The sequence below is a fragment of the Jaculus jaculus genome, chromosome 7 (genome assembly GCF_020740685.1).
Source record: "Jaculus jaculus isolate mJacJac1 chromosome 7, mJacJac1.mat.Y.cur, whole genome shotgun sequence".
Taxonomy (NCBI): Eukaryota; Metazoa; Chordata; class Mammalia; order Rodentia; family Dipodidae; genus Jaculus; species Jaculus jaculus.
Genome location: NC_059108.1, coordinates 30,880,769 through 30,892,925, shown reverse-complemented (window position 1 = coordinate 30,892,925; position 12,157 = coordinate 30,880,769). Strand labels below are relative to the sequence as shown.

Sequence of the window (12,157 nt, the reverse complement as noted above, 5' to 3'; positions counted from 1 at the left end):
ATGTGCCACCACGTGCGTCTGGCTTACATGGGACCTGGAGACTGGAACCTGGGTTCTTAGGCTTCACAGGCATGCACCTTAACCACTAAGCCCTGTTAACAGATTTTAATAGCAATATGTATTTTGATCACTAGAGGGCAGTAAGCACACATGTCTAAGAAAAATCAAGTCTTCCAAATACAGAGATTTGTCTATAAACATTTTTAACATCACAGATTGTAAATCTTGTTTTCAAGACTATAAAATTTCTTTTGGTAGAAAAGTACTATTTTTCTGAGTGAAGTAAAAAAACAGCCAGAAATTACTATGATATTCTCCTATTCATCAAACTGTATTCCTCGCCATGATGCCTTTTTGTTAACTTCTTTTCTTACTACTACATTCTTGTCCCTGAAAAAAAAAAAATTCATTTTTTCAAGGGCCATTATGTAGCTTCTGCAACATTATGAGATCTAGAGAGAAGTATACAAATGTTCTTATAGGGAAAAATACAAAGAGAGCATAATATTTGTTTCTGTTCTTGGCTTTCTAACAGTAAATATTATTTTCATATTATGACATTTTTTCCTGAGGGTCTTTGTTGGCCTATGATGCTTTTGCATCATGCCATATTATACACATAAATAGTATACAATAGTGTAAATAATATAAAATGGTATACTATTTTTTTGAATTAAGATACTTTAGGCAGCACATGTCAGATGGGCTTGATGCTTAGGCTGCTATTACTTTGAGTTATTTCACATGAACAAAAGTCATCTAGAGGTTGGTTAGTTCTGTGACTTTTTCAGGAATTCAGGTGCTTTTCATATTTCCATGTTGCTTTCTCTGGTATATGAGATTTGAGTTTGCGTGAGCTCTGGGCAGCACTGATCGTAAAGTCAAAGAGGGAGCTTCTGCCTTCTATCATTTGTGAACATTCCTCCAGGCCCCCAGCAGTAGTCTTCTCAGTGCTCACTGACCATGAATCAATCTCTGCACTGCCCTAAGCCATTCACCTGCAAGTGGGGGAAATTGCCATTGTGTGTGTGTGTGGTCTGAGACATCTGGGTCCTCCGTAACACTCAAGGCCCATGAGAGGTGAATGAAAATTGAAATGAATCAGATCACTCTCCTGCAAAGATGATGACCTGGGCAGGTGGGCTACAGTATTTCCTACCATATCTAGTTTTGTTTCTGTTTTCATTATAGAATCTTCTACCCTGATGTTCTGATATTCTTAAAATATAACCTTCATATTTAGTGTAGCCTGTATGTAGTATTAGGGAGTCTACTGTTTAGTACTAATTGTTTAGCCTGTTATTTTGCCTGCATGTGTATCCTCTTAGCAGTTAAAGAAGCTAAGAACTTTGCCAGGCATGGTGGCACATGCCTTTAATCCCAGCACTTGGGAGGCAAAGGTAGGAGGATCGCTGTGAATTCGAGGCCACCCTGAGACTACATAGTAAATTCCAGGTCAGCCTGAGCTAGAGTGAGACCCTACCTAAAAAAGAAAAAAAGAAACTAAGAACTTAGACTCTTTCTGATTGTTAGTGCTATCATGTTCATGAAATCATATTTCTTAAATTTTACATGAATCTTGTAGCCTTCCATCTGAATCTGCCATCTTCCCCTACATACATTCTCACAATCTTTAAGGCACTGGGTCAGGCACTGTGGATGACACCAGGAATATTGCCACTATCTACCTTGAAGCTTAGCCTAGTCTATAGACTTGCAGAAGACCCATAGACCAAAGCCAGTAGCTCCAGTTCAGTTATTCAAGTCTTTTGACATTCACTGTCAACTGTAGTATCTTCCATCCTCCTCTTGACTGGTTTTGTCCTGAATTTTGTGTTATTTCAGCACCTCTCAGCCTGTAGACTAAAGTGGCTCTGTTGTGCCCCTGAAGGGCCAGGATCCCTGAATAGATGCTGTGATTGTTTGATTCAGGAATCCCCCATAAACTTAGGTATTCTGAATGCTAGGTCCCCAGCTAATGACAATTTGGGAAATAATGCCTTCTGGAGGCAGTGTATTGTTGAGGGTGGGCTTATGAGTGTTATAGCCAGCTTCTTGCTAGTTTTTGGCACACTCACCTGTTGCTGTTGACCCTCGAATATTGGTCAGGAAATGATGCCCACCCTCTGCTCATGCCATTGTTTTCCCTTGCCATCATAGCGCTTCCCCTTGAGTCTGTAAGCCAAAATAAACTTTTTTTTTTTTTTCATAAGCTGACATTGGTCGGGTGTTTTTTGTTTGTTTGGTTTTGGTTTTGGTTTTGGTTTTGGTTTTTCGAGGTAGGATTTCACTTCTAGCTCAGGCTGACCTGGAAATCACTATGTAGTCTCAGGGTGGCCTCGAACTCACAGCAATCCTCCTACCTCTGCCTCCCGAGTGCTGGGATTAAAGGCGTGCACCACCACACCCAGCTTGGTCAGGTGTTTTTTGTCGCTGTGCCAACCTGACTGCAACAGATGCTTCATTCCAAAAGTGTGTTACTGTGCATTCTCAAAATATTTGGTCAGCCTTTGTATACAAAAAGTATTTGTTGAACGAGTTGAAGTATTTGCTAATCACTTCATATGTCAGCTGCAGTAATGTTTCCTCTGGTTTATAATGGTGATGATATTATAATTATTACATTATCTGTTATAATAACTTATTAATTCTCACCAAATAGACAATAATGTCATCAATTGATATTATCAACCAGCATATTTGTGGGGGGTTGAAGTAGGGTCTCACTCTAGGCAAGGCTGACCTGGAATTCACTATGTAATCTCAAGGTGGCCTCGAACTCACAGCGATCCTCCCACATCTACCTCCCAAGGGCTGGAATCAAAGGCATGCACCACCATGCCCGGCTGTTCATCATAATTTTTTAAAGTAAAAAAAGTACTTTTAAAAAGCAATTAGTGGGCTTGAGAGACAGCTTATTAGAAAACACTTGCCCCCACCCCCCAATATGAAAACATTAGTTTGACCCTCAGTATTCATATTAAAAATTCCAGGTACGCTGGTGTTTGCTTTTATTCTCAGCAATGTGGAGTCAGAGACAAGGAGGGTCCCTAGGAGTCACTGGCCAGCCAGTCTAGCCTAATAAATGAGTGCCAGGCCAATAAGAAACTATGTCTCAAAAGTGACCAGCATTCCTAAAGAATTATCCCCAAGGTAGTCCTCTGTCCTACACACACTCCCACACATCCATGTATACACACCTGCAATTCAAAAAGCCATTAATATTGACATCGTGGCTAGATTGTTTGAACCTAGTCCTAATGTGGTTTTGTTTTATCTGTAGTTTTTAATGACACTCTTTGATATTTTTATTTTTCAGAAAACTGTGGACTATATTTTCCAGAAATAAAAAGAAACCCAGGAAAATACTTGCACAGTTGTCCTGAATCTGTAAGAAAGTGGCTTTGGCAGCTAAAGAATGCTGGGAAAATTATTTTGTTAATTACGAGTTCTCACAGTGATTACTGTAGGCTTCTTTGCAATTATATCCTTGGGTAAGTGATGAGACATTTCATTTTCTTATAAAATTGTCTTATAAAATATTGATAGCAAATAAGACCAGTGTGCTTTAATTAAACCTCATCACCACAGCCATATTGAGTGGGAGTTGGATAGCTTTATTAGGTAGTTTTGGGTGACTGGTCCTAAAAGTAAAGCAACAGAAATGTCCATAAATCTGTCCTTACAATCTCCCATTGACTAGAGATCAGAGAAGGATCTCTTCTTGACTAAAGGTGTTACCTAGACCTGTTTTTTCATAAGCAACCTGAGCCCCTCCTGGGTAGGAAGCCCCTTTCTTAGAATTCAAACCTGATCTTGGCATTATGGCTGGTTTAGCTCAGACCCAAAACGTGACCTCATGGCTGACCTCTTTTTGAGCCAGCCCCTAGCCCAGACCAATCATCCCTTACTCTAGCTCACCTGAGCCTGAAGGTAAGGCCCACCACAATAAGGTTATAAGTAGATGCTTACCAGGTGGGCAGCCTTTCTTTGCTGGCTGATCCTCTCACCTGAACATCCAGGGCCTGATAAGCCTCCTCTTCTCTTCCATGGGCTCTCTACCCCTCCTCCCTCCACATGGCAGGAGCCCTCTGCACTTTCTTCCCTTTCCTATCTAAACCCCTTCTCACATTTCAGGCTCATGCTCACTTTCCACATGGACTCTGGCCACATGGGTGCATGTATTCCCCGTCCCTTGATCAGAGGTGGACTCTCCCTTACCCATCTTGACTCCTGAATAAAAAATGTAATAATTTAATAATTATCCTTTTCAGTCTTGTTTTATTTCAGTTCTTTGGTAAAACAGACACAAAATGGGTTTGGAGTATTAAGAATTCTTCCTGAACTCCCTGAGCCCCGTTATACTATCACTGGATCAGATAGTACTGAGTGACACTGTTTTCCCATATAATGTGCCTCAATATATGTTAACAGAAACCCAGCCCACACACATTTTAGCAGAGCAGAAGTTGGTATGCTTCTAGTTTCCCACATGGTCTGGGCTATAGGTTTGCTGGGATATATAGACTGAGTCGTTCAATCTTCCATGAATTTCACTTCTCAGTTTTTGATGATTATTGAGGGATGCTGATTCATGGAGTCCATACCCTGAGAGATTCCTAGATTACAGTCCTTGAAATCCACATCAGTGTGGATTTTAGCACAGACAATGATGGGGTTAACATGCATGAAAATCAAGGCAGTGCAATTACAGTGGACTTTAAAATAAGAAGGATGTAGATTGAAGCCCTGCTTTGTAACTTACTAAGTGAACTGAGACACAATTTGTAACTTATTTGAGTTGTGTGATGGGTCTATGTTGCAGTCAAGTTCTCATTGCTGGTAGAAATCACCCAACAAAGAGCAGCTTGTGGGAGAAAAAAAAAAAGAGGTTTATTTTGGCTTACAGGCTCGGGGGGAAGCTCCATGATGGCTGGGGAAACTATGGCATGAGCAGAGGGTGGATATCACCCCCTGGCCAACATTAGGTGGACCATAGCAACAGGAGAGTGTGCCAAACACTGGCATGGGGAAACTGGCTATAATACCCATAAGCCTGCCCCCAATAATAAATTGCCTCCAGGAGGCATTAATTCCCAAATCTCCATCAGCTGGAAACCTAGCATTCAGAACACTTTATGGAGGCCACCTGAATCCAACCATCACATTCTGCCCTGGCCCCCATAAAGTGATAGCCATACATGATGTGCAGTGCAATACATTCATCCAATTTTAAAAGTCCCCATAGTTTTTATAAATCCCAGTGATGTTCAAACATCACCATAATCCAAAATCTTTTAACTGAGCCATAATACCAACAAATAATCCCCCCCCCAAAAAAAACATAATGGCGCAGAATATTCACACTGCAAAAGATGGCATTGGGCATAGCAAAGAAATATTCAACCAATACAAGATTGAAAACAACCAGGGCAAACATCAAACTCTGTAGTTTCAAGTCCAACAATTCTAGCCAGTGACAAGTCTCCAAGTTCGATAATCCTAACCAGCAACAAGTCTCTGGTTCCAATTCCAGCTAGGCTACTCACAGTCCTGGAAAACTTCCTCTGGAGCCAGCACCTCTCCTTGGCAGCCATCCCATGGTCCTACCATCTCTACTGGGTCTCCACTACAATCCATGGTTCATCCTCAAAGCTCCATTGGGTATGCAGCATCCAGGAAACCTGCTTCACATTGCCCATGGCTGCTTCCAAAACACAGTACCATGTTGCAAACTCAATGACTCTCTCTTTACTGCATTTCTTATACTCCATAATACCAGGTAGGGTGCCAGTTTGTTAATCCAGTGCAGTGGCCGGGGGGGGGGGAATAAAGCAGACTTTGAAGAACAGGACACTTAAGCACTCAGGCCCCTCCAAAAGAGTACATTCTTTCTCTTGCCCCAGTACAGGTCAGCTGACCCAACTTCAAAGGTTATAATCTCTCAATTGGAGCTGAACAGGCAGCAGTTTTGACCTAAACATTTATTTCTGTTCCATAACCCTCTGCTCATATCAGTCCATCTCTACACGAAGCAACCCCGCACAAGTTCTCAGGACATGGACATAACAGCAAGCTTTTCACAAAAACTGTAAGCCTAGTCTAAGCAATGTTCTTTCTCACCCTCATAAGCCAAACCTCACAGTCCATAGTTCTTACTACATTCAGGTCTTTCAACCCTGACCAGAATAGTCCATCAATCTGTACTTACAGCACTGCAAGGCATCTCTTAGGCCAAGGATTCAAATCCTTTCACATTCCTCTTGAAAATCAGCTCCAAAAGGCCAAAGCCACACTGTCAGGTGTTTAGCAGCAATCCCACTCCTCAGTACCACTTTACTGTTGCAGTCAGGTTTGCAGTGCTGGTGGAAATGACCCAACCAAGAGCAGCTTGTGGGAAAAAGAGGTTTATTTTGGCTTACAGGCTCAAGGGGGAAGCTCTACGATGGCAGGGAAAATGACAACATGAGCAGAGGGTGGACATCAAACCCTGGCCAACATGAGGTGGACCATAGCAACAGGAGAGTATGCCAAACACGGGCATGGGAAACTGGCTATAATACCCATAAACTTGCCCCCAACAATACACTCCCAATAGGAGGTGTTAATTCCCAAATCTCCATCAGCTGAGAAACTAGCATTCAGAACGCTTAAGTTTATGGGGGACACCTGAGTCAAACCACCACGCTACATATATGAGTTCACGTGAATATGGATGCACATATGTATATAGGACCAGGATTACCTTGGGTATCATTTCTTAGGAATACTGTCCACATCTTTTAGAGACAGGCCTAGAGCTCACATTTGGGCTACTTTTGGTGCCCCATGAGCCCCAAGATTCCTCTTGTCTACCACTTGCCATTGCTGAAACTTCAGGCACACACCACCACACAGCATTTTTTTTCTCTGGATACTGGGCAGTAAACTCAGCTCCTCATGCTTGCTAGGCAAGCATTTTTACTACCTGAGCTATCTCCCCAGCCCTTATCATTTCTGAAAGACTTAATTTTATCATTGTAAGAATAGCTTGTAAATATGAGGGGATGTTTAGATAGCATGATACATACTAGCCATACATACTGGGCAGAGAGAATAACTTTCCTTTGTTATCTCAAAAAATCCTTAATGTGACAGGAAATATTGAGTGAAAATCATTTGTTGACATCTAAAACTACACTGACTTTGAAAATAAATTACCTGCCTCATGTCTGAGTACTCTCTGAGAAATGTCACTGGACTCACTGTACTGCTACTTTGGTAGGACCTGTTTAGCAACAAAATTATTAATAACTCTTCAGGCTTATAGTAAGTACAGATATATTTCAGTCTCCAAACTAGAAAACATGGCTTCTGAATATTTCTAAGCACTAGAAAAGTTTTTTTTTTTTTTAATTTTTTTACTTGAAACAGAGAGACACACAGAAAGAGGTAGACAGAGAGAATGAAGAGTGTGAGCATACCTGGGCCTCCTGCCACTGCAAATGAATTCAGACACGTGTGCCAATGTTGTGCATCTGGCTGTACATGGGTCCCGGGGTGTGAATTCAGGTTGTCAGGTTTTGCAAGCAAGCACCTTTAACCTGCAAACTCTCTCTCCATCCTGACTAGAAACTTTTATATTCACCATCAGTGTCATGAGGAGAAAGCAAACTCCACATCTGTGTCAGCCTCTCCCTTGCCTACTTCATTGCTTTGCTTCTCTTTTGCATGCTCTTTTCTTTATGTTTGAGCTGCAAGGAATGGTCACCTTTCAAGCAAGTTAGTATCCAACCATCTTCTATTTCCAGTGATCATGGACCTTGAAGTGCCAAAGGAAAAATGTAAAGCATGCAAAATTTGATCAAAAGATGAGAAAAATGATGTTATAATAAGGAAAGATGAAGTTCTGTCCTTTGAAAGTTTTCTAATTCCTTAAGATAAATTTATATTCTATTTTTTAGGAATGACTTTGAAGACCTTTTTGACATTGTGATTACAAATGCATTGAAGCCTGGATTCTTCTCGCACTTCCCAAACCAGAGGCCCTTCCGCACTCTTGGCAAGTTAAATTTTGCTTCTTCTCTGCATCTCTGACGGGCAGTCAAATGCAAAGCATTTCTGCTTCCCCATGGAAAGAGATAGCATGCAAACTTTGTTTACATTAAGCTCTACTCTGACAGTTTATATCATAATCATTTATTTACATGTCATTCTTTACCTAATTTTAAAAATTAAGGGCATGGACCTAATCTTAATTTTATGATCTAAATAAACGTATCAATAAGTATTGAAGGGAATTAGTTAATGTAGTAATTCAAAATGGATCATTTTCAGGAACAAAAGTTCCTGTAGATTCCTTGAAAATCATGAGCACCAAAAAACAAACAAACAGACAATGCATTCTCTGGACAACAAGTAAGACCTCAAAGGATAGTTAAAAGTGTCACACTTGTAAAAAAGCTGATGGACAAAAGGTTGAATGGGAAGAGCAAACAGCTTTTACAGTTTAAAAAAAAAAAAAGGAGAGAGAAAGAAAGAAAGAAAAAAAAGAAAAAGAAAAACAAAGATAATAGCTGAGGTAATCATTGAAAATACATTTTCCCAGCAGTCAAGATGTGGAGTCAGTCTAATGCTGTAATGAACATGAAAGTGTAGTTGTCTTTTATTACCTATACTGATTCTATGTTTTTTCAATATATGCTCAGTAGTGGAATTGCTGAATTACATGGTAGCTCTGCACTCATTTTTTTGGTGATGTTGGGAACCAAACCCAGGGCTTCATACATGCAGAGCATATAATCTACCACTGAGCTCCACCTCCAGTCCTGTTTTTAACTGTGGAGGTAGAATGTGCTGCATTCCATAATTGCTATACTAGTTTCATTTTAAGCTTTCCCTTTTTCTCCAGGAAAAAAAAAGGAGGGTAAATTTTTTTCCACATCCTCACCAACATATGCTATCGTTCATTGTTTTTATAAAAAACTATTCCAGTCAGGCTAGGTGGCATTCGTCTTTAATCCCAGCATTTGGGAGGCTGAGGTAGGAGGAGGATCACTGTGAGGTGAATTTGGGCCTAAGATTACATAGTGACTTCTAGGCCGTACTGGGCTACAGAGAGACCCTACCTTGAACCCCCCCACCCCAAAAAAAAGAAAACTATTCTAATGGGAATGGGGCAATATGTCCTTGAGGTTTTAATTTTCTAATTTGTGTTTCCCTAATGGTTAATGATACTGAACATCTTTCATAAACTTGTTGAGCATTTGTCTTTAGATCCTCTGTCCATCTTTTAATCAGGCTATTTGTATCTTTATTGAGTTCCTTGTATTTCAGATATTAGCCCTTTACTTAGTATATGCTGTACAGATATAGTCTTTCATCTCATACATTGTCTTTTCACTATTTCCTTTGTTGTACAGAAACTTTGTAATATGAAATGATCCTGTTTGTTTTTACTTTTATTCCTTGTGGTTTGGGAATCATGTCCAAAAATCTTACAAAGTCTTCAGTTTTCTTCTGCTGTTTCAGAGGTGAAGAATGAAGGTTGATGAAGTAGGGCTCAAAGTCTTCTCTATAACTACTGTAAAATCCCTCAGATATATGGAATTTCCTGCTGATTGTCAGATGTTACAAAAAGTTAATTTCAGTTCTCATATCCAAAAGTGATTAGCCACAAGATGTTTAAGATTCCTTGGTACCTTCTTTTCTGAGTTTCTGATTTAAAGTATTTCAATGGAAGATAGAATGACTTCTCTCTTTAGAAATTGCCACAAAGTAGGTTCCTTTTGGAATGCGAGGAAGCATTCCCACAGTAATCAGGGTGGCACTGCCCTTATTATCTGGATTTCCTCGTTCATTTGCTGAGTCTGAGCCTCACTGTTCTGTGCTGTCCTGCTCTCTCTGGGTTCTAACTGTCCCTTCAGATTGTACTTCTGTATGTGGGTCTGTCTCTTTTCTCTTTGCTCTTCTTCAGCTCTCTGTGGATGGTTTTAACAATTACCTGTACACCAGTGCACCCCGGTTTGTATTTCTCCAGTTCACTTTTCTCTCACCTATGGAGGTCTGTTTCTGTCACTCCCCACACCTCAGAACTCAGGTCCCATGAAATTTGAAGTGCTTATAGTTACACACACACACACACACACTAGCTTAGTATGCTCCATAGTTTGCTAGTAATTTTACCAGCCACAGGTCCTGATGAAAGATAAAAATAAGTCAACCCCCAGTTTTTTCTCTACTCCTCATCTGTCCTTGTGTTTATCAATGCTGCTCCTACCACTATCATCATCTCTTGGGTAACAGGACAAATATAAAAGCATGCCTGGGTCACTACAGTATTCCGTTACCAAGTTCCCAGCTTCCATCATCCTTGTAACCATCAAGCTGTCTTCCCTGGCAGTCAACAACAGCAGCAGCTGTAACCACAAAGGAAATTAAATTAAATCATTGTTCCCAAAGGTTAAGTCAGAGGAATGAAAACTCAGGCAACTGAGCTTGCTGACTCAGAAGGCCCAATGAGCCAGTCACTACTCAGAATGTTCTCAGACAGTGGTATGTGTGTGACATCAGTGGTTGCCATAGTGACAAGCTGATAGCTAGTGTTTTATGTTTGATGGGTACTCAACAATTCTGCCAGCCAGATCCCAGTCCCTGCCCACCCTTGATGGTGTTGGAACAAGGAGTGTCAGCTAGGCAACAATCTGCTTCTTGTCTTCACCTTTCCTTTGCTGGCCCACACTGTCCTGGTTAGTACTAGGGGAAGAGAGAAGGATCGGTCTATAAGATTATAAATTTGTTGGGAAGTGTCCATTGTGTGTCTTTGTCACTAAAAGGACAACTCGACTGCTAACTCCCCACTGTGGGAGTCTCTGGTCTCCTGGCCTCAGCTGTCATCCAGATTCCAGCTCTCAGATATTTTCCTAGCTGACTCTCCTTTCCTGGATTTTATGGGGCATTTCCTCCTGCATACCACTCAGAGTTCTGAAACAAGGGAACACTTTCCTTTCCCACCAGGAAAATAGAAGGAACCAAAATATGCCAATGAACAAACTAACATGCTGGTGGCTAGAATGCTTTCTCACAGTATCTGAACCATTAAACCACCAGATCTAGAAACCAGTCTTCACCCTTACTCTCACTGGTTCTGTGCAAGTCCTGTGTAATCTTAGCTTTGGAAGTCTCTCATGGCTGCCCTCCTTTACCTCTCTGTCTTCTCCCCTATCTTTCTTCAGTACCTTTCATTCACAGTGACATCCACTTATCTCTTTTAAAAATTTCAAAAACAATCCATATCACTTAAATTCTTTATTGTTAAACACTATATATATGTGTTCACAAACACTGCTGTTCACTGCCAAGTCACGGAGCATCCTAAGGAACGTGTTATCCTCTCTGTTCATACGTTCCTCTTCATCCTCTTCAATCTGCCTTTTCCTGTAAGTGCCCATTTCTCTACACCTGCTGAAATGATTCTTTTATTCTCCATTCAGATTTTTGTCCTCTGTTCTCTATCAGCACTTCTGAGATATTAGTGGATATGGGAATCACCATGGGGATCTTGTTTAAAGGAGACACTGATTCAGACACCCCAGCAAAGCCTTAGAATCTGCATTTCTTTACAAACATCTTGGTAAAGTTAATGTTACTGATCATAAGACCACTATGGAAGGAGGAGCGTGGATTGCCTCCCCCTTTATATCTGGTGACTTCCTATTTCTGCTTTAAGGCAGTCACAGATTATACCACCTTCCCATGCCTTCCTTCTACAGCTCTAAGCCATTTCCTCTGTTTCCTTAGAGCTTTTCACTTGGCTATAATGGTGGGCTCTGACTAGTTTTCTGTCACTATGATGTGAGCCCTAAGGGTAGCACTTGTTTATAGAAATCTGTCTCCAGTGCAGTGCCAGTAACATTTAAATATTGCTAAGTTAAAGTAGCCAAATATGTAACTATGTGTCAAGAATTCATTCATTAATGTGAATGTTTGATTGTGGCTTGTTCATTGATTTGATTGAATTTATAGAAAGTTAAGTTTTGCATTTGACATTTGATAGCAGGCCCAAAATTTGTAATCAAACAGGCATTGAATATAGTTTTGACCTACCTGTTCTTAGCATTAGCAAAGATAGTTTTTGTAACCAAGTAATGCTTGAATGTGTCTTTAATGTCTTCAATTG

General features: G+C 40.6%; 1 protein-coding gene across 2 annotated transcripts in view; it reads left to right on the top strand.

Annotated features, from left to right (window-relative positions):
• Nt5dc1 (5'-nucleotidase domain containing 1) overlaps positions 1 to 12,157 on the top strand; it is a 127,853-nt gene that overhangs the window by 99,037 nt on the left and 16,659 nt on the right. For both annotated transcript variants that reach the window (XM_045153967.1, XM_045153966.1), the window contains exons 7-8: positions 3,320 to 3,494; positions 7,944 to 8,041. In XM_045153967.1, coding sequence (XP_045009902.1) covers positions 3,320 to 3,494; positions 7,944 to 8,041 — 273 coding nt within the window. The remainder of the gene's footprint in view (positions 1 to 3,319; positions 3,495 to 7,943; positions 8,042 to 12,157) is intronic.